Genomic DNA, 26463 nt, shown 5'->3' on the forward strand with positions numbered 1-26463 from the left:
AAAAAAAAAAAAAAAAAAAAAAAAGAAAAGGGGGTGTAGTGGAGGAAGGAAGGGGAGAGGAGAAAATAATAGGGGGACAAAGGGAGAAAGTACCATGGTGTCATTTCAAATACCTTATGGTCTCTGGATCTTGTGAAGAAACAGAGACTGAAGTGCATAGTTTCACCCACCCACCGTGGAGGCTTAACCTCCTTGGCAGCAGCATATAAAATAGGGGCTGGCTACATTCTTATTATTACCCCCAATCCTAATCTGCTCCTGCCACTGCCCCTTCCATCCCCTCCCCCCAAATAAAGGGGGTGGCGGGGAAAGACACCAGGCATCACAGGATCAGAAGTTTTAAAACATTTCAGTTAGGGAAAAATGGGCCAGAAGTCAATGTAACAAGTTTTGGCTTTATAAGTTTGTACCTAGATCAATAACCTCTTAGGGTCCTTAGTTTCCTAACCATCTAATAGTCTGGCTGATTCTTTTAAGCCATCTAAAAAATCTATGATCCAATCTTTACTTACGTTTTCATTAAACAATCAAGTTTGTCTGCTCACCCCAAAAGTGTAATGATTCATATCAACACAGCACAAGGAACAAAGCTAATTCATTTCATGAAGGCTGCTGAGAAGGCACCTCTGGGAAGAAACACTAGATGATGTTTCAGGAATGATTTTATCCTTAAAGGTAAATCTCCTTTATGTAATCACTCACTGTTTCCAACCTTTAAAGATGCCAAGAAGATACGATTTAGAAGGTGTAGGTTACTGAAGTTAGGAATATAAGGGTGGATCCATAGGTCATTCAACTCTGGAATGCACAAGGGCTACCCACAATGTAGGAACTTCAGCTTTGATACTGATAAACACTAACTTCAAGGCAACCAAGGCTATGTGCTGAGATAGGTGTTTTGGTGGGGAAAAAGGAGAAAACAATCTTTAATGCCAGAGGCTCCATCTAGCTGGCAATGCAGAACAAAAATAAATAAAAAAATAAAATAAAATAAAATATATGAAGTAGGGAACAATGAATGTATTAAAAATGCATACTAAGAAGTGAAAGGAGGTGCCTGAATTTTACCTATGCCTGTATCCCCACTGAACTGTAAATACCAAGAAAACTGGGACAGATATATCTGTTTGTTATCACCAGTGTCCTGCATAGTACTTGGCATATGTGAAAAATTCTGTAAAATTGGTAAATGAATGAGGTTACTAGAATTGGAATCAAGCTGTATATAATAGATGACCACAAACCAGCCTGCTTGAGGCAGACAGATTAAAGGGTAATGAGAAATAGGGCTGGTATATCAAGTGGAGACCCTCACAGAGTAAGAAAAGCAGGCAGTACATTAGAGCCTTTTAGCTTTCAAGGTAATGCCTCAGGGTTACTAGCACTCCTTGAAATTCTCAAGCAGGGGCTGAACTATCTGTGAGGAATAAAGACTCATGCAGATAAGTTCTACAATGCATTTGAATGCTGCAATAGCACGATTAAGATTTTTAACAAAAGACTCAAAATGACTATACAATATGATATGGCTTGAGAAAAAAATGTTTGCATATGCCTACAACCCCAGCGACTTGGGAAACTGAGGCAGAATAGCAGTTTCAAGGCCAGCCTCAGCAACTTAGTGAGACCCGCCTCAAAATAAAAACTAAAAAGGGCTAGGCTAGGGACATGGCTCAGTGGTTAAGCACCCCTGGGTTCAATCCCCGACACCAAAATAAATAAATAAATAATAAAATAAATATTTGTATTAACAGTGCACAGCATGTACATGGCTTTAGGTCAATGAAGGTTTGTTGATTGAGTACTCATAGAAAGAGACATAATTGTTTGGTCATACAAAGCAAACATGACAGCTGTTTTTTCAAATATCTGAAAAACCTGCATTAAGTACGTTACATGTTTTGTACAAGGATAGAGTTTCACCAAAAAGCTGAAGATAAAGGCAAAGTGATTTCCACTCAAACTGTGTATGTCTCTGAGAACCTAACAACTAGGGTATTTCTGGGGTGAGGTGGGCATCCTGATAAGAGTCACTACCGAAGAGGCTTATGTTTTGGTCAGGTGGTCAGATCTCAGATGTTTTCCAACTCTGAGAGTTTAATCATTACTTAAAAAGTATGTTTTATGTTAACTAAAACATAACTTCTTTCCACAAATTTCAAAATTGGTAGTCTGGATGGTTTAGTAAACTCAAATGAGATCATACCAGCAACAATTACTATAATTCTCATCTGGATCCAATGCTAATTTAAACATACTTTTTCTCAAACCAAGTTGACTCAGCATAATCTTTAACAAGGAGTTGCTGTTGGTTCTTCAAAAAGTAAATGAAGTGGGATAAAGAGACTGAAGGTATGAAGATCCATCAGTGGGTTGTCATGATAACTGGCAGGGACATCTCAAAAGTATGAATGTGGTGACATGAAAATTGATCATAATATGGATACCTTCACTGTGTGGATAGTATCTTTGCCAAGAGTCAAAATGGAACTCTGGGAGAAGGCAGAGCTGAGATGACTGGAGAGTGAAAAGATGATTAAGGTCAGTCTGACGAAGGTTGACAGGATATAAAGCAAGCAACGACAGAAATGCAGGGCAGAAACATACAAGGTCCAAGCTGAAGAAGTGATTACAAACTATGAGTGGATGAGTTTACAAAAGGGGGAGGGGAGTGAGGAGTGAGAGAGTGGTCAAGCAAAGGTGAAAGAGTGTGAACATGAGCATGAATGCTCACAAGAAAAGCACACTGAACAGAAGAAATGGGTAAAAATGTCCCAAGATAGGAATAAGTTGGCAGCTAACAAGAGTAAGAAAGCCCACCTATCTGCTGCAGAGTAAATGAAGGAAAGATCTGTCCCACTGGCCACAAAGATAAGAGCCAACACTGGACATCTGACCTGGAGAAACAGGCAGATCACGAAGCACTTAATAGGCTGTTAAAGAGCACTTTTTTTCCTTTTGTTTTGTTTGTGTTTTAAACAAAAAACAAGTGTATTAAAAGAATTAGGAAGATCCTAAGTTGAGGGGGTGATCATCAGTGTCAAATATTGCAAAGATGTTAAAAGGCAAATATTTATGAAAAAGTGACTGAATTCTAGAAGCAAGGGATTGCTGACAACCTTGAGAACAATAAAAGTGAGAAGGAAGAGTCATTCATAGTTTCTAAGACAGATTCTCTTAGCTGGGATGAAGATTTTCCAACTGCATCACCCACTGGGGCTAGATAGTGTGAGAGAATAACTTGAGGCTAATTAACAGACATGAAAATTAACAGACCAGATCCCAAAGCTATTGTTCTTCTTCTAGAGAGATCAACAGTGACCAGTTTTAAATATTGAACAATAAAATTCCAGCCAGCATGTCTTTCTGTTTCCAGCTTTCCTCTGCTATTCTAGTAGACTTTTAAGGTATATAGACCTTATATTTTGAACTGCTCTATTTTTCTCCTCCACTACTCCTAAAATTAATGAACTAGAATAGTTTATGGGGACTAGGACAGTTACTATGCTGCCTTAATTTACAAATGCCTTTCAGTAGACAAGTTATATACATAAACATATTATATAGAATTACAGAATTTTCTCATATCACAAAATTTTCAAGACTACAGCAAATAAGAAAACCAGATAAAATGTAGTGTTTTCCACAAAATTAAATTAAGAAAACTGATTCAAGAACCTATTGCTAGGTTCAACACTCAGCATCATCATTTACAAGCTGTGTGACCATGAGCAAGTTATTATCTCTATATCTATTTCCTCAGTTGTAAAACGAGGATGATAATAGAATCTACATCACAGAGTTGATGTGAGATTTAAATAATATGTGAAAAACGTTTAGAACAATGACTGGTACTTGTTAATGACTATATAATATGAAATAAATATCCTTTTCTTGTACAATGTGTCTGATCCTTCCAATGTTTGTTTGGTTTTTCTTTTCTTTTTTTGGTACCGGGAATTGAATGGCACCACACCCAGCCTTCCTATGCTTTCTTAAAAAACAAACAAACAAAAAAACAGGCATGATGGTGATTACCTGTTAATCCCAGTGGCTCGGGAGGCTGAAGGAGGAGGATCATGAGTTTAAAGCCAGCCTGAGCAACTTAGCAAGATCTGTCTCTAAATATAAAATAAAGGGCTGGGGATATGCCTCAGTGGTGAAGCACCCCTAGGTTCAATCTCCAGTACAAAAAAAAAAAAGCCCTGACTCAGTCTATAACAGGTTTGTGATAGGTTGATAGGTTTTTAAAAATTTTACTGGTCCAAAAAATCTAAAACCATGCTTCTAAAATAAATAGTAAATAATCACATTTCCATCTCTTAACTTCACTTGAAAAGAGCACAGCTTAAAAAAATTTTTCTTGATTCCTTAGACAAGAAGTTATTGTCCTTAAGATTATATAAACATCCTAATCAGGCATATTCTCCACTGAATAGTCAAACTAGGTTATTCTAATGCTCTCAAAAATATTTACCCAAAATAGATAAAATAAAAAACATTAATGCCAATCCTATAGTATATAATCATAATCATACTTACCCTATATTCAAAATCTGCAAACTCCCTGCCCCCACGACCTCCTCTGAATCCACCACGAAATCCTCGAGGGGTAGTAAATGTACCACCTCTGCCACCACCACGCCCTCTGCCACCACGGAAACCAAGACCTCCTCTGCCTCGGTACCCTCCACGACCACGGTTTGGACGAAGTGGAATCCCAAATGTTTCAGCATTTAATCTTCTTTCTTCAGCCCAGGTTGGTCTTCGTTCTCTATTATAAAAGCAAATGGCCTTTAGCATACCAGGTATAAAAAAAACATTTTTCAGCAAAAATACATAGCATTAACTCCCAAATTAAGGCCAAGTAATTCCTAAGGATCAATTAAAAGTAAGCATTTAAACTAAGTAGTCCACAGCATATAAATTTAATATTTTCCTACAATATTTGGTTACATTTCATATGAACATTCTTACAAATATAGCTGATAAAACAAAGATGACAAAGGCACAAATATAATGGTAATCAGATATAATGGGATTTGCAATTGATTCAACTAAGTACTAACGGAAAAGAGGCAAAGCCAGGCAGGCAAACCTTGTCTTGAGGAAGCTAGGAGATGGAGGGTAGTTTCTTGAATCTCCAGTATGCTCCCAGACCAATCTCTGGATTTCATGCCAATTAACGTAGTTAAACGTCTAACCCGTAGCTGTCATCCACTCTAGATAACTGCAGTGCCCAGAAGAATCAGCCTCCCTATCCATTTTTAAATTGAAGTAAACAACTACCAGCAGATAGTGCCAAACTGCATCGAGGACAAAACTCTGAGTTCTGGATCCAAAGTCCTTTTACCTCACAATAATTGGACAATTTTCTAGACCCACATTTACTACAATATAATAGAGTTTAACTGTACTGGCAAACTTCAAGAAACACTAATTGTTTTGGTACTGGCTTCATGTGAAGTACAGTGTAGTGGGGTAAAGGAAAAGATTATGTATGTACATATGTATGCATTTTTGTAGTAGTGGGCATTGAATGCAGTGAGCTCTATCACTGAGCTACATCCTTGGTCCTTTTTAATTTGGGACAAGATCTCACTAAATCGCTCAAGCTGCCCTTGATCTGACTTGTAATCCTCCTGCCTCAGCCTCCTGAGAAGTTGGAATTATAGGTGTATGCCTCTATACCCAGCTTAAAAGGTTAATTTAGATGTTAAAAGAATGCTTCTGTTTTAATTAGTAATATCCAAATGTGACAGCATCCCTAAACAAAAGTATATCGTCATTACTTCCTTTCACAGAACATTATTTAAAACTTTAGTATATAGAACGTTCTTTTTTTTTTTTTTGCACCAGGATATGAACCCAGAGGCGCTTAACCACTGAGCCATATCCCCAGCCCATTTCATTTTTTTATTTTGAGGCAGGGTTTCTTTAAATTGCTTAGGGTTTCACTAAGTTGCTGAGGCTGGCTTTGAACCTACAATCCTCTTGCCTCAGCTTCCTGTGCAATACAGGTGTGCAACGCTATGCCCAGCAGCATTTTCTTTTAATAAAATTAAACATTAAAAAAAAAAAATTTCAAGGGGCTAGGGTTGTGGCTCAGCAAGAGAGCTTGCCTTGCACATGTGAGGCACTGGGTTCAATCCTCAGCACTACATAAGAATAAATAAAAACAAAAATAAAAAAAAAATCAATTATGAGCCAGGTGCAGTGTTGCATGCCTATAATTCTAGTGACTTGGAAGGCTGAGGCAGGAAGACAGCAAGTTCACAGCCAACCTCAGAAACTTCATGAGGTCCTAAGCAACTTAGCAAGACCCTGTCTCAAAATAAAATATAAAAAAGTTGCCAAGCGAGATGGTGCATGCCTGTAATCCCAGCAACTTGGGAGGCTGAGGCACTAAGCAACTCAGTGAGACCCTGTCTCTAAATAAAATATACAATAGGGCTGGGGATGTGACTCAGTGGTCAAGTGCCCCTGAGTTCAACTCCTAGCACCCCAAAACAAACAAACAAACAAAGTAAGTAAGTAAAAGTCTGGGAGTGTGGCTCAGCGGTTATGTACCCCTGGCTTCAATTCCTAGTACCAAAACAAAACAATTTCCCCATGGGGCTGGGGTTGTGGCTCAGCAGTAGAGCGCATGCCTAGCACATGAAAGGCCCTGGGTTCGATCCTCAGCACCACATAAAAATAAATAATAAACAAAATAAAGGTATTGTGTCCACCCTACCACTAAAAACAACAAAAAATTAAACAACAACAAAAAACCCACAACAATCGCCTCATAAATTGTGATCTTTTTTAGGTATACATTAAACATTGTAAATTTATAAGAAAACATTTTCTACTTCAACATCATAAAAGTATAAAAATATAAGAACATTTAAAGGACTATACCTATTATCATCACATGAAATATTATCAAAGAAGGACTTGGTTTTGTCATAATAGCAATTAGGTCCAAGTGGATCTTCTTCATCAGCATTTCCTTCACTGTTTTGAGTATCAACTCCCGAGTCTCCTTTATCTTCACCATTTACAGGCTTCTCTTGTTTCTCAAGTTTATCTTCTAATGAAAAACAAATACATACCATACAAATCAAGACTTGTACTAAATAAAACACTGAATCTGGAAAACATCCTTAATCCGCAATAAATAATTTCCTGAATAGAAAAACTAAAGCTTACCTTTTAATTTAAGTTTATTATGAAACTCTCTGTCAATCTCCTCCTTGTTAAATTGTGCATTTGCACTTTCAAAGTCAAAGTCTTTCTCAAATTTCATTGGACCATCCCGCCGAATACCAAATCTTCCCCTGCCACCTCGATGACCTCCTCGCCCTCTCCTTGGAGCTGAGGAAGCACCTGGAACTATGTTAATAAAAAACATATACAAAGGACAATAAGTAGGTCATAGTTAATTTAAGACTGAAGTTGCTACTGTCGTCTTTATGGTCTAAATGATCAACAATAGAAATATTTATAAGTCTCTACATACATCACTATATTTGTATTTTTCCTATTAAAAATTTTTACTAAAGTTTAATGCACAGAGGAAGAATGGCATACATATCTGCCAAACATACGAAGAGCTATTAACCTAGTAGGTTCTCAAAACTTAAAACCTTTTATGAAAAGTACAACAGAAAACAAGATGTACAGTAGGAAAAATAAACAAGCACTAATCAGCACACACTGCAAAAGTAAGAGATGTTAATTCTACAACACAGATAAAACAGACAAGAAGCACTAGTTCTCTTTGTTCCGAACACTTTCCATTTCATTTTGTTATCTTCCTCCTCTAACTGGCTCCACATTACTCAAGCCTTACTGTTTCTTTAAAAAAAAAAAAAAAAAAAAAAAATCATTTTTTTTAAGACGTAGTTGGACACAATACCATTTACCTACCTACCTATTTATTTATTTTAATGAGGTGTTGAGGATCGAACCTAGGGCCTCACATATGTTAGATGAGCACTCTATCACTGAGCCACAACCCCAGCGCAAGCCTCACTGTTTCTATATATTCTCTCTTTATAATTTTGGGCAATCACATGAGATATGATAGATAATAAACAATACAAGGGGCTGGGGTTGTGGCTCAGTAGTACAGTGCTTGCCTAGAATGTATAAGGCACTGGGTTCGATTCTCAGCACCACATAAAAATAAATAAAGGTCCACCAACACTAATAAAATACTTTAAAAAATAAACAAATACAAGGTAGTATAATCTACTGAGGAAACTTGAGAGAAACAACACAAGAAGAAAAAAAAAATAGAGGAATATGGAATAGCGTTTGACACAAATTAACTAAAAAATGCAGAGAACAAAGCAGTATGAAGTTGATAATTATGAGAAAAGTTCAATAAACAGTAACAAAGGTCAGAAGTGCCTAAAGGCGATAGTTGTTGTGGTGCATGCGTGTAATCCCAGTAGCTCTGAAGGCTGAGGTAGGAGGATCACAAGTTCAAAGCCAGCCTCAGCAATTTAGTGAGGCCCCAGGCAACTTGGCGACACCCTGTCTCTAAATAAAATAAAAAAAGGGCTGAGGATGTGGCTCAGTGATAAAGTGCCCCCAGTTCAGTCCATGGTACCAAAAGAAGGAGTGACTAAAGGGTGAAAGGTAGGCTTGTGTTCACTGTTGAGGTTTGGCAAAGTGCCTGGATTTGAAAAACCAAACCACAAAAACCCCACGGCAGCATAGCCAGATGCTTCTTATATCTAGATAAGCAGGATTTTAAAAAACATTTAACTTTACTATTAAAAATGACTTGGCCACATACCAGGAAGTATGGCAAATCCATTAAAAAAAAAAAAAAAAAAAGTTTTGGGCCTGGGATATATATAGCTCAGTTGGCAGAGTGCTTGCCTTGCATGCACAAGGCCCTGGGTTCAATCCCCAGCACCATATATACACATACACACAATTTAATCAGAGCTGGGATTGTGGCTCAGTGGTAGAGCACTCCCCTAGCACATGTGAGGCCCTGGGTTCGATCCTCAGTACCACATAAAAATAAATAAAATAAACGTATTGTGTCCAACCACAACTAAAATAAATAAATAAATAAATATCTAAAAAATGTTCTGGTCATAATGTCTATAAAACCTAAAAAAATGAACTCTAGTGAAGGGGAAGAGTGATGAATTTTGAAGTCAATGAAAGATACTTTCAGAGAAGAGTCTGTCTCTTTTACCAAATTAAAAAAAGAAAAAAGAAAAGAAAAATAAAAATACAGTAAATCAAACCAAAACCTATGAATTCCACGGCTCATAGCACAAAAATGTACAGAGCTGGGTATAGTCCTAGTTTCTTAGGAGGCTGATGCAGGAGGATCCATTGAGGCATTCAAGGCCAAGCCTGGGCAACACTGTAAACACCCATTTCAAAAATGTACAAGAGAAATGAGACAGTGTTTACACACATACACAAAATTATACCTATGTTTCTAAAATTTAGAAAATTACTTATTTCCCATTATGTAAATAAGATGATTATACTTTTTTAATTTGGAAGAGTTTTAAATTATAATCCGATTTCCATTAGTGAATTTGAAATTAGTAATACAATGGATGCTTTTGGGAAGGTATGGATTATAAAATAAGTAAAAAAACAAACAAACTAACAAAAAACCAGAACCATGCCCAAATCCTATTAGTAGGTGATATTCAGAACTATTATTGAGTATTCACACCCCGCCTGGCCAAAGAGTATATTTGACTTTAACTATTCTTCATTTTAAAATAATTATAGACATATGGAAGAAAAAAAAAAGTGCAGACTTTTTTTTTTTTTATATACCGTTATACCCATCACCTAGCTTCTCAATGGTAATACTTACACAACTACTGTACATTATCAAAACCAGGAAAGTGCCACTGGCACAATATAATTAGCTTATGTACAGACCTTATTCAGATACCACAAGTTTTTGATGTTCTTATTTTCTGTTATGTCTTTATATATGTATAGGTCCATGACACTTTACCACATATATAGATATGCATAACCATCACCACAACCAAGATGAAGAACTGTTCTGTCACCACAAAGACACTCTATTGTGGTTAACAATCCTTAACAGTTAACAATCCCCACCTTTCATTTTTTTATAATTATGCATCATACATTTAATACGCTCTCCCAGTTGAGAAGCATAGGATATAGCTTTCAGGTCCAAGTAACTTACCCACTTGTCTCTTGTTATCATTTCTGAGTTGCTCATTTTCTGGCCTTGAAACTTTGTGTACTTCAGCTATAGAAGGAGACATGCAAAGTGAGAAAAGAACTCAGGACATACAAAAACTTCTGTAAAATTAGAAATGGGGGGAAAACCCACAAAACAAAACCTATGTAGTGCCCAAAAAGTACAGCCACCCCACCACCACTTTGACTCAAATTTGAAGGACTGACCATTCTATTAAGTTCAGTTTAAACCTTCTAGGATTATTCATATAAAAAAAGTAAATCCTCTTAATGAAAATAAGGTGAGGTGAAAATGTTGATCAGTCAATCAAGGAACAGTAAATCAAGCTAAAGTTCTACCTCGCCTGTGCTCTTGGTTCTCTATTGCTTTTTGGCTGGTAGATGGCAAAGGCCTGGTTGATACAGGGCTCCTTCTCCCAACAGGTGCTGGAGCAGGTAAGTGGGCCGAGGCGGTCTGTACTGCTTGTTCCATGGTTGGACTTTTTCTCAAAGGGTCTAACTGAGGGCTTGAACGACCTAAAATGTAACCAAAAGATAAGAATCTACCCTAATCTGGGATTTCAAAATAACCTAGACCTTAAAAAAAAAAAAAAAAAAAAAATCTAGAGTTTTCTTTTCGTGGAACTGGGGATTGAACACAAGGCCCTGTGAATGTGAGGCAAACACTCTACCACTGAGCTACAGCCCCAGGCACTAGAGTTTTATTTCTAACAATTCAAATTCTTCGCACAAATGTGAACTAATTAAAACTGGTTATCTTTATTGGTCTGGTCATCATTTTTAAATTTTTTTCCTCCTTTTTTTTGGTACTAGAGACTGAACCAAGGGGTGCTTTGCCACTGAGTTATGCCCCCAGTCTGTCTTATTTTTTGAGGCAGGGTCTTACTAATTTGCTGAGACTGACATTTCAGGCATGTGCCATTAAGCTCAGCAGTCTGGTCATTAAAACAGAACAAAACAAAGACCCTTTACACTTCCACAACTTTTATCTGTGTTTCTACCTAGTGGAATAAAGTTTCTCAAAAATTGTTGCTCAATACAAAATTCCTGGGATATCAAAGATCATGCTGAAGGTGGGAAAAATGAAGGCTATGCCAATAATATCCACCACAAGATAATACTGACACATTTAAATGTTTCGTATTTTCTGTAGATGACTAATGCAATACCTCTTCATGAAGTACTACTAAAGAAAGTGAAGTAGGTGTTTTTTATATACCTTATGTATCTGGGCATTAAACATCAAAACTAAAAGGCGAGAAACAAAAATAAACCCTTCAGATAATTACACAGTAGCTATACTAATTCTTTGCCATATTAAAGCTCAAGAGATCTTTAAAAGCATGTTTTTACTTTTACATGGGGGTTTGTACTTACAAATGTTTTTCATTTTATGAGGTCAGAACCTAGTCATAGTTTTAACTGAAGAATACAACACTAGGTATTACTATTATGCCTTTTTTTTTTTTTTGCCCCTACAGTGTTTGCTATTAGTCTCTGCTCAGGGAACTCTCATATTTCATGATATTATACAATATAATGTTTTACTTAAAAATTATGCTCATTTTATGCAAAAACATTTCCAAGTATGCTACTATGTGTAGGCTCCAAACAAATGGAAAACTGTTGAGCACTGGCAAACACTGGTTAATGTGTACCCAAGATACTTCAGGGACAATTTATTAGTTTACAGTGATGTAAAGTATGCAATTACAAAAGTGTATCACCATTTCTAGCCATTAATGGCAAAGTCACTTTGGCCAAAAATTTAGATATAGATCATCATGAAAACATTTAAAAATAAAGTTATCATTAATAGAAACACCAGTTTTTCCATTGATCATAATGGGAAATCTTGGTGACTCATATAAGTTTTATCCTATGAGCAACATTTTATATTTTATAATTATTCATAAAACAAAAAAATCAAAAAAACAAATAAATAAAATGAAAAGATTCTTTGGAGCTAGGGTCTCATTGTATTGCCCAGGATGGCCTTGAATTCCTGGGTTCAAGTAATCCTCTTGCTTCAACTTCCCAACAGTTGGGACTATAGGTGCTCACCACCATACCTAGCCTGTAAATATTTTTTGAAAGTATTTTGCTATAGTTAATTTTATAACATAAAATACAATAACATTTTATATTTATACAATATAGTTAATTTTACTACATTGCAGTAAAATATAATTCTACTATATTGTAGTTAATTTTACTACACAAAATGATCTTTTAAAGCTCTTTATTAAACCCTTTCTTTGAGAAAAGATCCCGTCATTCAGAAGCACTAGAGAAGTACATATAATGGGGCAATCAGAGCAAGTAATAAATTAATTTGTTTGTGTTTAAAACATTCTTTTTTTTTTTTTTACAAATATAGTTTAGTAATCATGATGACAGTTTTGCTATAAATAGGGTAATGTAGGTAATGTGGGCATAATATAGGAATAAATCCAGAAGATATTGAGTAAAAATAAATAAATACATCCTCTTGTGTCCTCACATTCTCTTTTAAAAAATCCACTTAAAAAAAATGTATTTTAGTTGTAGACAGATACAATACCTTTATTTTATTTGTTTTTATGTGGTGCTGAGGATCGAACCCAGTGCCTCACACATGCAAGGCAAACGCTCTACCAACTGAGTTACAACCCCAGCCCCATGTGTCCTCCTATTCTTATCACAGTTTAAAGAAAATTCCAAGTGTTTTAATTTTGTGATATTAAGAAATTTCAGTTGGTGAGATTAAAATGGCCACTCTCAGCCCTTCTTTTTAACAATTTTATATAAATATACCTCCAACTTAAATTAATAAAATTGTACCTAAAATTTAACATTTAAATTTATTTTAAAAAAGTTTCTGGGCTGGGGATATGGCTTAGTAGTAGAGTGCTTGCCTGGCATGTGCAAAGCCCTGCGTTCAATCCCTAGTACCTGAAATAACCTCCCACCAAAATCCTCTAAATGATCAGGAAGTACTGTCTGCCCCAACACCATTCACTGGAACAACCAGTTTTTCTCCATAAATTTAAAAATAATAATACTTTTATCATCTCTTAAATTCTTTTTCTTTTTGCTTCCATGTCCTGCTGTTTATGTCCAAGTTTATTTTAAAGACATTTTTTCTGCTGGGTAAAGTGATATAAGCCTGTAAACTCAGCAACTCAGGAGGAAGAGGCAGGAGGATCAATTTGAGGTTTGAGGCCAGTGTTGGCAGCTTAGCAAGACTCTTAACTCAAAATGGTAGAGCACTTGCCTAGCATGTGTGAGGCACTGGGTTTGATCCTCAACACCACACAAAAGTAAATAAATAAAATAAAGGTATGGCGTCCATCTATAACTAAAAAATTAAAAAGGGGAGAGGGCTGGGGCTGTAGCTCAGTGGTAGAGCGTTCCTAGGTTCACTTAAGCCCCAGCACCCATCCCCAAACCAACCCTACAAAAACAAACAAAAACTTTCTGTTTAAGTTCTTCTACTATTCCACTTGAATAGATTAAAAGTGCAATAAATTTAATTAGAAAGAAGTAAAGTCTTCTCAATACTGAATTTTTCACCAAAGAACAAGATGTTTTTCTCATTATATGTGACTTCTTTTATGTCACTCTGTTACATTTTGCATTTTTCTTCATATAAGTGGATCCATTTCTTATTATGCATCTTATACATAATTTCCTATTTCTTACTGTTGTGAGCCTTTTCTTTAATCCTCATTATATTGTATGAATTAAGTGATTTGGGGGTATTTTACCTCTAATTTAAGTCCCTTCCTATTTCTAAGTTTTTCAGTGAATTCTCAATTCCAAGTAAAAAATTAACATTGACAAATAATGCTAATTTCAATATTTATGTTGCTTTCTTATTGCCTCATATATTCCTGATTTAGCTAAAACTTTTAAAGGCTGAGTAGTAGTGATAGCAGGCATCTGTATTTATTAATAAGAATTCTTCTGGGATTTCTATGTTAGGTTTGATATTGACTACTGATTAAGATAGCTGATATCTACTGAGCATGTGCTGTCTGAGGCACTATGTTAAGAGCACTGCAAACATTTTGAAAATTTTGATTCTTACACAAAATGTAAATATTATTCCTGGGTACTAAGTTTATGATTATTTTTATATTTTTCCTTATGTTTATTGTATTTTTATTTCATTGATAACAAAAGTATTAATTCTGTGATTACAGCATCTCTCTCTTTTCTAAAACATTTGTTTTTAGTTGCAGATAAAAACAATACCTTTATTTATTTCGTGTAGTAATGAGGATCGAACCCAGTGCTTCACACGTTCGAGGAGAGCACTCCACTACTGAGCCACAAGTCCAGCCCTGATTACAGCATCTTTCTAAAATAACTTTACATTGCTCTATTAAAGAGTAAACATTCATATGAAGCAATGAACCAATAAATAACCACTTTAGCAATGGATAAAAGCTGATTGAAATCTTGTGACTACTGAAGGTTATGAGACTGGCTGATGGAAAAAGTTTAAAAATAAAACAGGATCTTTTAAGAAGCTTATTAAAATGCAGATCCCTGCTCCAGCGATTTTGATGTAGTAGGTCTCAATTAGGACCTACATTTTCCAGAAGTGCTCTAGATGACATTGTTGTGGGTGGTCCACACTGAGAATGACTGCTCTACATCCCATCAGAATGTTAGGGAAGATGCAACAGTACAATGAATAGTTCATTTTTCTCAGTATTTCAAATTTATATAGGCTAGCTCATCTTCAGTGGTAAATCTGGTACTGATTTGATATATGTAAGTGCCATTCACAAATTACATAATTGCTTTAAAAAACACATTAAACATAGAGAATGTTCACCATTCAGTTTGATGATCTAAGAAGTTTTAAGTCTAAATAGTATGTTATTCAATGACACATTAATTACAATACAATAACTAGGAGAAAAAAATTAAAAGAACTAAATAGAAATCATACATGTAATTTACAAACTGCAAAAGCTCAGAGAGAGTAAAAAATCACTATAAAAATTTAGAATGAAAAATATCTGAAGGGGAAAAAAAAAAGACTTACCTTGAGATAACTGTGTTTTTATAGATCTTGTATCCTGTGTAAAGGCAGAACCAACTGCACTACTTTGGGACAAGGTACCACTGTTTGATGTTTCTGTTCCAAAAGATGTCAAGGAGCTTCCAGCTTGAAGATTTTTTTTTTTTAAACAACAACAACAACAACAAAAAAAACAAGACAAAAATAAAACCTTTCAATTATATAAAATATCATCTTAATGTTGTCTGCTTACTCCATTCTATAACACTTATACAACTTAATAATTCTAAAAATTAAGTGTATAAAATAATTGTTTGAAGCCAGGCATGGTGGTGCATGCCTGTCATCCCAGTGATTTGAGAGGCAGAGGAAGGAGGACCATGAGTTCAAGGCTGGCCTCAGCAACTCAGCAAGGTCATAGGTAACTTGGCAAGTCCCTGACTTGCAAAACAACATATAAGGGGTTGGGGATATGGCTCAGTGGTTAAGCATCTGTGGGTTCAATCTTGACTCCAAAAATAAATAAATAATCACACAAATAAAATAAAACAATAGTTTGGAAAACCATGACAATGTAGGGTGAAAACGTCAATTTAAAGCCCAGGATACTTGGATGCAAACAATTTTTATACACATGTAGAAGGGTCCCAGGTGCACATGCAATAGGAAGGATACACATCAGATAAGAAGTAGCAGAAATGGTACATTTGATACCAACATTAAGTTCAATTATTCTGATACCAAAAAAAAAAAAAAAAAAGGCCAAATTAACAGACTAGAAGCTTCTTCGACATTTCCAAGGCAACAGACAAAAGATCCCAGTTTCAATGCTTCACCTTAAAATGGGATTGTGGAGCTGCATTCTGCTTAAAACAGCTACGTAAAGTTTGGGTAATACAGTCCCTGGAATGGATCCAGTTATCTCCCATGCTTGGTTATGTTAATCCTCTATAAGTTTCTACAGAACTTCTGGATTATTCACTTCTTATATACTGTGTTTTTTCCCCATTTAATATTATTTCAATAGTCCCCATCCTCATCATCTAAACTCAATAAAGATGATAACTAGAATATTTTATAAAATAAAATTAAGAAATATAAATGTAATCACATTATTACTGTCAAGATACAAGTTTGAACTACTTATCTCAATTTATAAGGCCCTCCTCTTATATGTCTACCTCTTTTCTGATCACTTTCCTTCTTTTAACCAGTCTAGCCCACAACAGGATGCCCCTTGCAGTCTGTTCATTCCCAGGGTAGGCAACTCCATTCCTTCAACCATTACTAACTTTACATGGTCTTTAAGCTATTCTTCCTTACTGATCCCAATTTAATGAATTCTACTTGTTTATATCTCTCTTAAAATGGGGCATCAGGACATAGCACAGTATCTCAGAGCCACTAAGACTCCTTTGGAGGTGCACTTCAATTAGGCAGTGCCATTCTAGCCAGGTCAGGAAAAGACCAAACATAAACTCCTACAATATTCCTGGGAATGCTGTGATTAGCACTTTAAAGAATTCTGTGGGGGAGCTGGGCAGTGGTGCATGCCTGTAATTCCAGCAGCTTGGGAGGCTGAGGCAAGGGGATTTCAGAGTTCAAAGCCAGCATTTGCAACTTAGTGAGACCCTATCTCAAAAAGAAAAAAAAGAATAAAAGAAAAAGAAAGAATTCCTTGAGGGATCTGAATTGATCCCATTAGCTCTAGTTTGAGCAATGACCAAAACATAAGCTACTTTGATGATGTGTATTCTTAGCCCTATGCTGCTCTGTGCTTCCTCACCTCAATCAATCTTCCTCTGCTGCCCCCTGGAGTAAGCATTCTACATCTTCAAATTCTTCAAGTTTCTGGTCACACCACACCAATTATTTCTACCCCAATTCTGATTTAAGCCTATAATATACCTCAAAATATTTTTTATGAACGGTTTAAGTAAGGTCAAGGTTTATATTTTCCATAGCTATTCAGCAGCTATACCACTATATGTTAAAGTGGCATTCCTTTCTCCTTCGAGCTAAACTGGAGCCTTTTTTGTAAGTCAGTATTTGGTGGATTTACCTCTTTTATATCCTTTATTCTTCACTTCCAATGTATTTGTCTATCCTTAGGCCAACAAAGTTCTGATTACTGTAGCTTTATAATATGTCTTGAAATTGGGTTGCGCAAACCTTAAACTTTCTCAAGATTGTCCAGGATACTCTTTTTTAAAAATTTCCACATAAATTTTAGAATCTGCATGACAATTTCTATTTTTAAAATATCTGAAGGATTCTGATTGGGATTACAATGAATCAATTTAGGGGAAGGTATCATCTGAAATATACTGATTCTTTCAATCCATAAGCATGGATTAATTTTCTATTTATATAGATCTCCAATCTTTTCAGTTTTAATCAGCAAGTGTCCCCTTAGGAAGGAGGGTCAAATGACTCCCTCTCCAGCAAGAACTACTGTTACAGAGATTTAAAAATAACTTGCTAAAAATCCCTTTTTGCCGCGGGGGACGGGGCAGCGTGGGGAGGGGCGCGGGGGGCGGTGTTAGGGATTGAACCCAGGGCACTTTACCACTGAGCTATATCCGCAGTCCTTTCTTTTTTTGGGTACTGGGGATTGAACTCAGGGGCACTTGACCACTGAACCACATCCCCAGCCCATTTTTGTATTTATTTAGAAACCAAGTCTCACTGAGCTGCTTAGCTTCTCGCTTTTGCTGAGACTGACTTTGAACTCGCAATCTTCCTGCCTCAGCCTCCACAGCTGCTGGGATTATAGGCATGTGCCACTGCTTGGGGCCCCTTTTATACTTTTGAGACAGTCCTGTTAAACTGCTGAGGCTGATATCGAATTTGTAACCCTTCTCCTTTCTGAGTTGGTGGGATTACAGGCATGCAACACTGCACCTAGCTATACGTGTAGTTTATTGATGCTATTTTAAGCAGTGCTATTACACATTTCAACTCCTAATAAGCTGTTCTATATCAGGTATCAATAGGCAAATATAAGCTTTGTAGGCCATATGATCCCAGCATAATGACTCAATTCTTCCCTTGAAGGTGAGAAAACAGCCATAAACAACAAGTAAGTAAATGAATATAGCTGTGTTCCAGTAAAACTTTATAAAAATAGAAGGCTAGCTGGACTTGCCATATAGGCAAGTTTGCCAGTCACTATTTATTCTAGAGTACAATAGACTTCCATATATTTACCATGTACATTAACCTTTTATAGTTAATTCACACATTAATTCTAGTGATTTTAATATTCCTTTACAATTTCTACACAGTCACATCACCCTAAAATAAAAAGCATTTTTAGTTTTCTCTTTCCATCTTTAAGCCTTTAATATCTTTTACTTGTCTTAATGTAAGGGATAATTTTGCCTTTGCTTTATTTCTGACATCAGGGGAAAACTTCCATCATTTCACCATTAAGTTAGTTCTTGTTTTTCATTTACAGAAGTGATATATAATTTAGGAAATTCTCTGGGTGTTGAATTTTATCACATGCCTGTTTGATATCCCTTGAGATGGCTACAATTATTCTTGATTTTGTTAATAAGCATTAAACAACTTTACCATTTCGAGATAAACCTCACTTTATCATTACATAATCTCCTTGTTCAGAATTGCTGGCTCTATTAATATTTTGTCAAAGATTTTTATGTTTTATGACTCTTTCTGGGACACAGATCTGTAATTTTTTTCTCATAAGATAATGATCTTGTCAGATTTGGTTATCTCAGTTACCTAACCTTGGTTATCTTGTTAAGTACTTCCTCTTCCTCAGTTCTCTGAAAGACAGCGTGTAGTATTAGTAAAAATTATCTTTTTCCTAAATGCATAGTTGAATTTACCAGTAAAGCAAGTCTACATTTTTTTTTTTTGTGGGAGATTTTAAATTATAGTTCCAACTTCATTAGCAAATACTGAGATTTTATTTTCTCTGTGTTGGTTTAAGAAAGTTGTATTCTTCAAAGAATCTGTCCATTTCATCTAAGCTGTCAAAACTTGACATAAAGTTGCTCATAATAGCCCTATATTATTCTTTTTTTTACTTTTTAAAGAGATGGGGTCTTGCTATAGTACCCAGGCTGGCCTTGAATACCTGGGCTCAAACCCTTGTGCTGCTGAGACTATAGGCATGTGCTCCTTATATCATTCTTTAAGGTCTATAGTTATCCCTGCTCTTTATTATTATAATAATTTTTGTGGTGATGGGAACTGAATCCAGAGCCACCCACTTGCTAGGCAAGCGCTCTACTGCTGAGCTACACACCCAGCTCTACTTTCATTCTTTTTCTTTTTTTTTAAATACTGGGGATTTTTTAACCCAAAGGTGTTTTTTTCCACTGAGCCACATCCCCGGCCCTTTTTTTGTATTTTGTTTAGAGACAGGATCGCAATAATTTGCTTAGGGCCTTGCTAAATTGCTTAGGCTAGCCTTGAACTTGTGATCCTCCTCCTCCAGCCTCCCCAGCCACTGGGATTATAGGTGAGCACCATCACCTGAGTGGTTTGAGACAGGGTGTCATTAAATTGCTGAGGCTGGCCTTGAACTTGAGATCCTTCTGTCTTAGCTTCCTAAATTGCTGGGATTACAGGTGTGCACTACTATGCCTGGCTACTCTTATTCTTGATACCTGGGTATTCTTTCTTCCTTTCTCTTTCCTTGATTGGTCTGGCTAGGGACTTGTCAATTTTATAAAAATTTTCAAGGAAAACTTTTTTGGGGGTGGGGGGCATTGGGGATTAAACCTAAGGGTGTTGAGCCACATCCTCAGCCCTTGTTGTTTTGAGATGGGGTCTTACTAAGTTGCTGAAGCTGGCCTTGAACTTGTGATCCTCCTGCCTCAGCCTCCTGAGTTGCTGGGATTACAGGTGTTCACCACCACAACCTGAAATTTTATTACTGATAATTAATTTATATCATATAATGACATGTTTCTATTTTGTTGATTTTTGCTCATTTTTTTTTCTATTACTTTTGGGATAAATTTCTTTTCTAGCTTCTTAAGACTACAAATCTTGATGTTACAATTTGTAGTCATTAAATTAAAAATGCCAAATTACATTTTTATATTGTGGGCATGTATGAATATATAACAAAATTCCATAAATGTGTGCAACTATAATGCACCAATAAAAAATGTGGGAGAACATCATGTACTACCAGAGAAATGACAATTTGTGCTCGATTTGTATAAAAAATTAAATTAAAAAAAGTGGGAGAAACATTTTTAAAATTTTCTTGTGATTTCATTTTTGATCTATCGAAGACTAACAGGTTCGTTACACTTCAAATTATTTGGAGATTTTTCAAAATATCTTTATTAGTTTCGCAATTAACTTCTTTGTGGTTTGAGAATGTACTGTGATTTTTTTCCTTCTTCTTCTTCTTTTTTTTTTTAAAGGAATTTCGGGGTTTTTACCCATTTCCAGCAACTGTATTTATTTATTGTGGTGCTAGGGATTGAACCCAGGGCCTTGTGCATGTGAGGCAAGCACTCTACCAACTGAGCTATATCCTCAGTCTATTGTATGTGATTTCAATCTTTCTGGAGGCCTTCCCTGGGACTGAACCCAGGGGCACTCTCCCACAGTTCTATATCCCCATCCCTTTTTATTTATTTATTTTGAGACAGGGATTCACTAAGTTTCCAAGGCTGGCCTCAAACTTGCAATCCTCTTGCCTCAGCCTCCCAAGCAGCTGGGATTATAATGTATTCCACTGTGCGCAGTTTCTTTCTGGAATTTAACTTGTTATATTGTTGAATAGTACATTTCTACTTGAAGAAAAGCAAACAAACAAACAAACAAAAAACGGTATTCTGCAATTGTTGAGTATATTGCTTTATAAAAGTAACATGAACATTTAGGATGGTGCATGTTACTTTTATAAAACATTGACCCTCGCAATTGTGAAGAATCTATCTCTGGTAGTATCCCTGATCTTTATCAATTTTCTATTATTAAAAACACAACATGGTTTTCTTGTTATTAGTGTTTATATGGTATGTCTTTTCCTTTGCTATATTTCACTGAATCTCTTATAAACATCATTAAGTTGGGTCACTCTCATTCTCTTTTTTTTTTCCAGTCTGTTAGTGTTTCCTTTTTTCTTTAAAAAAAATTTTTAAAAATTTGTTCTAATTAGTTATTCATGACAGCAGAATGCATTTTGACACACTGTACACAAATGGAACACAATTTCTCACTGCTCTGGCTGTACATGGTGCACAGTCCCACTGGTGGTGTAATCATACATGTATATAGGTAAGTCTCCTTTTTGGGGGGCGGGGGGTCAGTAACTGGGAATTGAAATCAGGGGACCACTGAACCACATCCCCAGCTCTATTTTGTATTTTGTATTTTTACATTTTACATTTAGAGGCAGGGTCTCTCTGAGTTGCTTAGCACCTTGCTTTTGCCGGAGCTGGCTTTGAACTTGCGATCCTCTTGCCTGAGCCTCCCAGGCCGCTGGGATTATATGCATGTGCCACTGCACCCATCACAATATCTCCTTTTAAACTGGAATAATTCCTTTATAATTCACATAGCAGATCTTTAACAATCCTAAGTTTGACATGTGTAATAAAATATCCTCCTAGTTTTACGCTAATTGTAAGGTTCATATGCATGTCTACTAATTCTTTATTAAACAGTGATTAAGAATTAATTTGTACAAAACACTGGAGATCTAAGACAATCATTAAAATAACTGGTTGCACGTTTAATCAACTAAAATGTATGCAATTGTCTCCATCTTGCCCCTAAGAGTACTATGCAGAAAGATGCATAATACCAGTAAACCCGTTTCAATTTCTTTCTTTTTCTTTCTTTTTTTTTTTTGGTATGGGGGATTAAACTCATGAGTGTTTAACCACTGAGCAACAACCCTAAACCTTTTTATTTTGAGGCAGGGTCTCACTAAGTTACCTAGGGACTCACTACATTGCTGAGGCTGGCCTTGAACTTGCAATTCTCTTGCCTCAACCTCCCAAGTAGCTGGGATTACAGGCATGAACCACTGTGCCCAGCTGCAAACTATTATTTTATACACTTAATTTTCAGGATTATTAACTTGTACAAGTGTTATAGAAGGGAGCAGGAAGACAACATAGCACTTGCCCAGCACGTGTGAGGCACTAGGTTCGATTCTCAGTACCACATTAAAAAAAAATACATAAAATAAAGGTGTGTCCATGTACAACTAAAAAATAAAAATAAAAAAAGATATTTTATATAATTGTACCATCATCAATTTGTACCATTAACACTGCTTGAGTCATTTTTTTTTGACTGTAGTAGTAAATTCTCATTGTCTATTCATCAGTGAGCATATGGAAATGTGTTTTGATGCTTCATTTATTGAGGTACTTAATTTTTCATGTGTGTCCATAAATAAAGGCAATAATGATCTAATCTCTATACATAAGAATTATTTTTACCTGGGGCTGTAGCTCAGTGGAAGAGCATTTGCCTTATGTGTGAGGCACTGGGTTTGATCCTTAGCACCACATTAAAAAATTAAATAAAATGAAGGCACTTTGTTCATCTAACACTTCAAAAAGATACTAAGTCTATCTGTCACTTATTCTTTTTAATGTATGAGAGTAAACTGTTTCCTCACAGACTTCCCAAGAGTATGTATTTAAAATTCTGGCATTCTATCAAAATGATGTCTCAGTGTAGAACTGAGATGTACATATATATTTTAACATTTTTTTTTTTAGTTGTAGAATAGATGGACATAATGCCTTTATATTTATTTATTTATTTTTATGTGGTGCTGAGGATTGAACCCAGTGCCTCACAAATGTCAGAAAAGCACTCTACCACTGAACCACAACCCCAGGCCGAGATGTATACATTTTTTAATACAACCAAGATCAAAGCATCTTTTTCACATGTTTAAGAGCCATTTGTATTTCTTTTTCTGTGAACTGTAATAAGTCACAAACCCTTGCTCCAGTTTCTGTTGAACTGCTGCCTTTTACTTTAAGAAGCTCTCTCCAAAATATATTAAAATAAAATAGCGACAAGTTACAATAGTAATAGAGATGGGTTCTAATGTATGATTTTTTTTTTACTTCATCATGGTATGAAGGCGTACTCATTCGGAAGAAACTGTACTTGGAATTTTGATATTTTCTCAGGTTACCAGATGCAATGACACTCTCTTATGATGCTGAGTGGCAGCAGCAAGCTGCAACCCCCAGTCAGCCTCTGATCACAAGAGTAAATCACCCATACTCTACAGTGTATGGTGTTGTCAATTTTTTTTTTTGATATTTAATTTTGTGTCTTCCCATCCCAGTATGTCTAAATGCCCATCTCTGTGTGTATATAAAGTATCTAACATTTTATTATAAAACACTCTTTGTGGGCTGGGGTCGTGGTAGGGCACCTATGCAGCATGTGTGAGGCACTGGGTTCAATTCTCAGCAGCACATATAAACAAATAAATAAAGGTCCATCAATAACTAATAAAGTATTAAAAACAAAACAAAACAAAAAAACAGGCTTTGTGTTAAATGATTTTGCCCAACTATAGGTGAATGTAACTGTTGTGAATATGTTTGGGTAGGATAAGCTAACCTATGATGTTTGGTAGGGTAGGTGTATTAAATGCATTTTTGACTCACACTATTTTTGACTTAATGTTTACTGTGATATTAGCCTATAATAAACTGAGGAGCATCTGTATATGAAAATTTTAATGGAAAAGACTTTCCTCATCACATAGCAATACAGTAATCCTAATTCATTTAATCTTCCTTCTAAAAATCAGAGTATTAGCAACTGAAAAAAAGGAGGCTTAGATTAAAATCTGGCTTTATTTGTTCCAACACAAACTATATCTGAATTAATTCTTTTTGCTAAAAACATCTACCACCTTGATCAATGCTAATTTTATTTATTTAGCAATTTCTAATATATAGTTTCCTAATTAGCCACGCCACAAATATCTTTATCAATATGGAAATCAACCATTCAAAAATAGTCTGGCACTGCAAAAATCAAACAACACTGAACTGCAAACCATAATATTAATAATAATACATACTTAATAAGATAAAAGTGCCCGGTGTGGTGGTGCATGCCTATAATCCTGGCAGCTCAGGAGGCTGAGGCACAGAAACTTAGTGAGGGGGCTGGGGTTTTGGCTCAGCAGTAGAGCATTTGCCTAGCACGTGCGAGGCCCTGGGTTCGATCCTCAGCACTACATATAAATAAGTGAAATAAAGGTAGTGTGTCTAACTACAACAACAACAAAAAAAAAAACATTAAAAAAAAAAAAAAAAAGAAAAAAGAAACTTAGTGAGGCCCTAAGCAACTCAGCGAGACCCCATCTCAAAAAAGATAAAAGCTTTTACAAGGAATAGATATTATACTATCACAAATACCCCAAATGGAGGTACAGTCCTTAAGGAGGGACAGAAATAGTTACTACACTGATGGTATGTGTTAGATCCTGTTAAAATTTTCATACATATTAAGCCAAGCAAACATAAGAAATAAAAACAATGATGATTCTGATGTTAGCCTACTATTTAATTTATCGAAAGGAGTCTCAAAAAGAATAATACAGGGCTGGGATGTAGCTCTGTGATGGGGCACTTGCCTACCATGCATCCCCGGGGTTTGATCTGCAGTACTGTCAAAAACAAACACACACACACACACACACACACACACACAACCAAAAAATAAAACTGCCTGTATAAATAATAATAATGCTAATCTTACAACCTGAATAGGATTAGGAAATTCATGGACCAAAGTTACTACTGCAGATTTTACCTATCCAAGAATTAAGTATAAAAGGAAATAAATATTTAAAATTTTTAATCTTGAAAAATGTTAAACTTATGTTAAAATCAAATATTAATACATTCCTCTAGACTCACCAAATGCTAACATCCTGCCATGCCTACTCCATTTTTCCATTTCTTTATTTCTCAAAATGCATACTAGTCTTTTCCTCAGATAAGTTACAAATTAATTGGACCAGTCACCCTTTGAATATTTCAGAACCATTTCTTCAAAACAAAGACATTTTCCTATGTGGTTAACAAAACCATTACTACATTTAAGAAAATCAACAGCAATAATACCAATCAACATTTAGCCCACACTCAAAAGTTCCTCAGTGGTCCTTAAAATATTCTTTAGATTGTTTCTCAGACTCAAGATCCAATAACATATTGCATTTGGATGTTACCTCTCTTCAGGCTCCCAGTCTAAAACAGTTTTGCTGTCTTTCTTTGGGTTTTTCCTTTGACAAATCTCAGTAACTGTTTTGTAGAACATCCCATCATCTGAATACATTAGATTCTGTATTTTCAGCAAGAACACCATCAAGGTGATATACTCCTCCCTTCCCCATCAATTATCACATCAGGAGACACAAAATTCTTTTTTAAAAACATATATATTTTTTTAAGTTGTAGATGGACACACTATCTTTATTTTTATTTTTATGTGGTGCTGAGGATCGAACCCAGGTCCTCACACATGCAAGGCAAGCGCTCTAACACTCAGCTACAATCCCAGCCCAGGAGACACAAAATTCTTAACAAAATTATTTAACTAATGCAATGCTAAACTTGACCACTTGGTTAAGATGGTAACCACTAAAATCTAATAAAGGAACATTTCTCTCCCTTTGTAATTAGTAGGTAAGCAAAGAATTATACTTTAAGAACATTTTAATATCCTGTTCCAACACCTTTTACCCAATGATTTTAGCATCCACTGCTAATTTTTGTTTATTATTATACTGGAATTTACAAAATGGTGGTTATCTATACAGATTGAGTATCCCTTATCTAACATGCTTGGAACTAGAAGTGTTTGAATTTCAGATTTTTTAAAATTTTGAATATTTGCATATAAATAATATCTTGAGGATGGGACCCAAGTCTAAATATGAAATTTGATTATGCATTCAGTTTAAAGGTAATTTTCAGATTTTGGAGCATTTCAGCTTAGGGATACTTAACCTGCACTAACACTCACTTATTAGAAAGCATTTTTCTGTTAAAAAAACAAAAAACAAAACAAGGGGCTGGGGATGTGGCTCAAGTGGTAGCGCGCTCGCCTGGCATACGTGCAGCCCAGGTTTGATCCTCAGCACTACATACAAAGATGTTGTGTCCGCCGAAAACTAAAAAATAAATATTAAAAATTATCTCTCTCTCTTAAAAAAAAAAAAAAAAAAAGTT

The 26463-nt window shown here is 35.6% G+C and overlaps 1 protein-coding gene across 4 annotated transcripts in view; it reads right to left on the reverse strand.

Annotated features, from left to right (window-relative positions):
- Positions 1-26463, reverse strand: part of Lsm14a (LSM14A mRNA processing body assembly factor) — a 66465-nt gene that overhangs the window by 8991 nt on the left and 31011 nt on the right. For 2 of the 4 annotated variants that reach the window (XM_015496917.2, XM_015496918.2), the window contains exons 4-9: positions 15257-15379; positions 10555-10731; positions 10199-10264; positions 7195-7377; positions 6904-7075; positions 4543-4774 (exon numbers count right to left, since the gene is read on the reverse strand). In XM_015496917.2, the coding sequence (XP_015352403.1) occupies positions 4543-4774; positions 6904-7075; positions 7195-7377; positions 10199-10264; positions 10555-10731; positions 15257-15379 (953 nt within the window). The remainder of the gene's footprint in view (positions 1-4542; positions 4775-6903; positions 7076-7194; positions 7378-10198; positions 10265-10554; positions 10732-15256; positions 15380-26463) is intronic. The other 2 variants (XM_015496919.2, XM_048790963.1) reach the window with 1 other exon arrangement.

This window comes from Marmota marmota, unplaced genomic scaffold, assembly GCF_001458135.2.
Source record: "Marmota marmota marmota unplaced genomic scaffold, marMar, whole genome shotgun sequence".
In the NCBI taxonomy this organism is placed as follows: domain Eukaryota; kingdom Metazoa; phylum Chordata; class Mammalia; order Rodentia; family Sciuridae; genus Marmota; species Marmota marmota.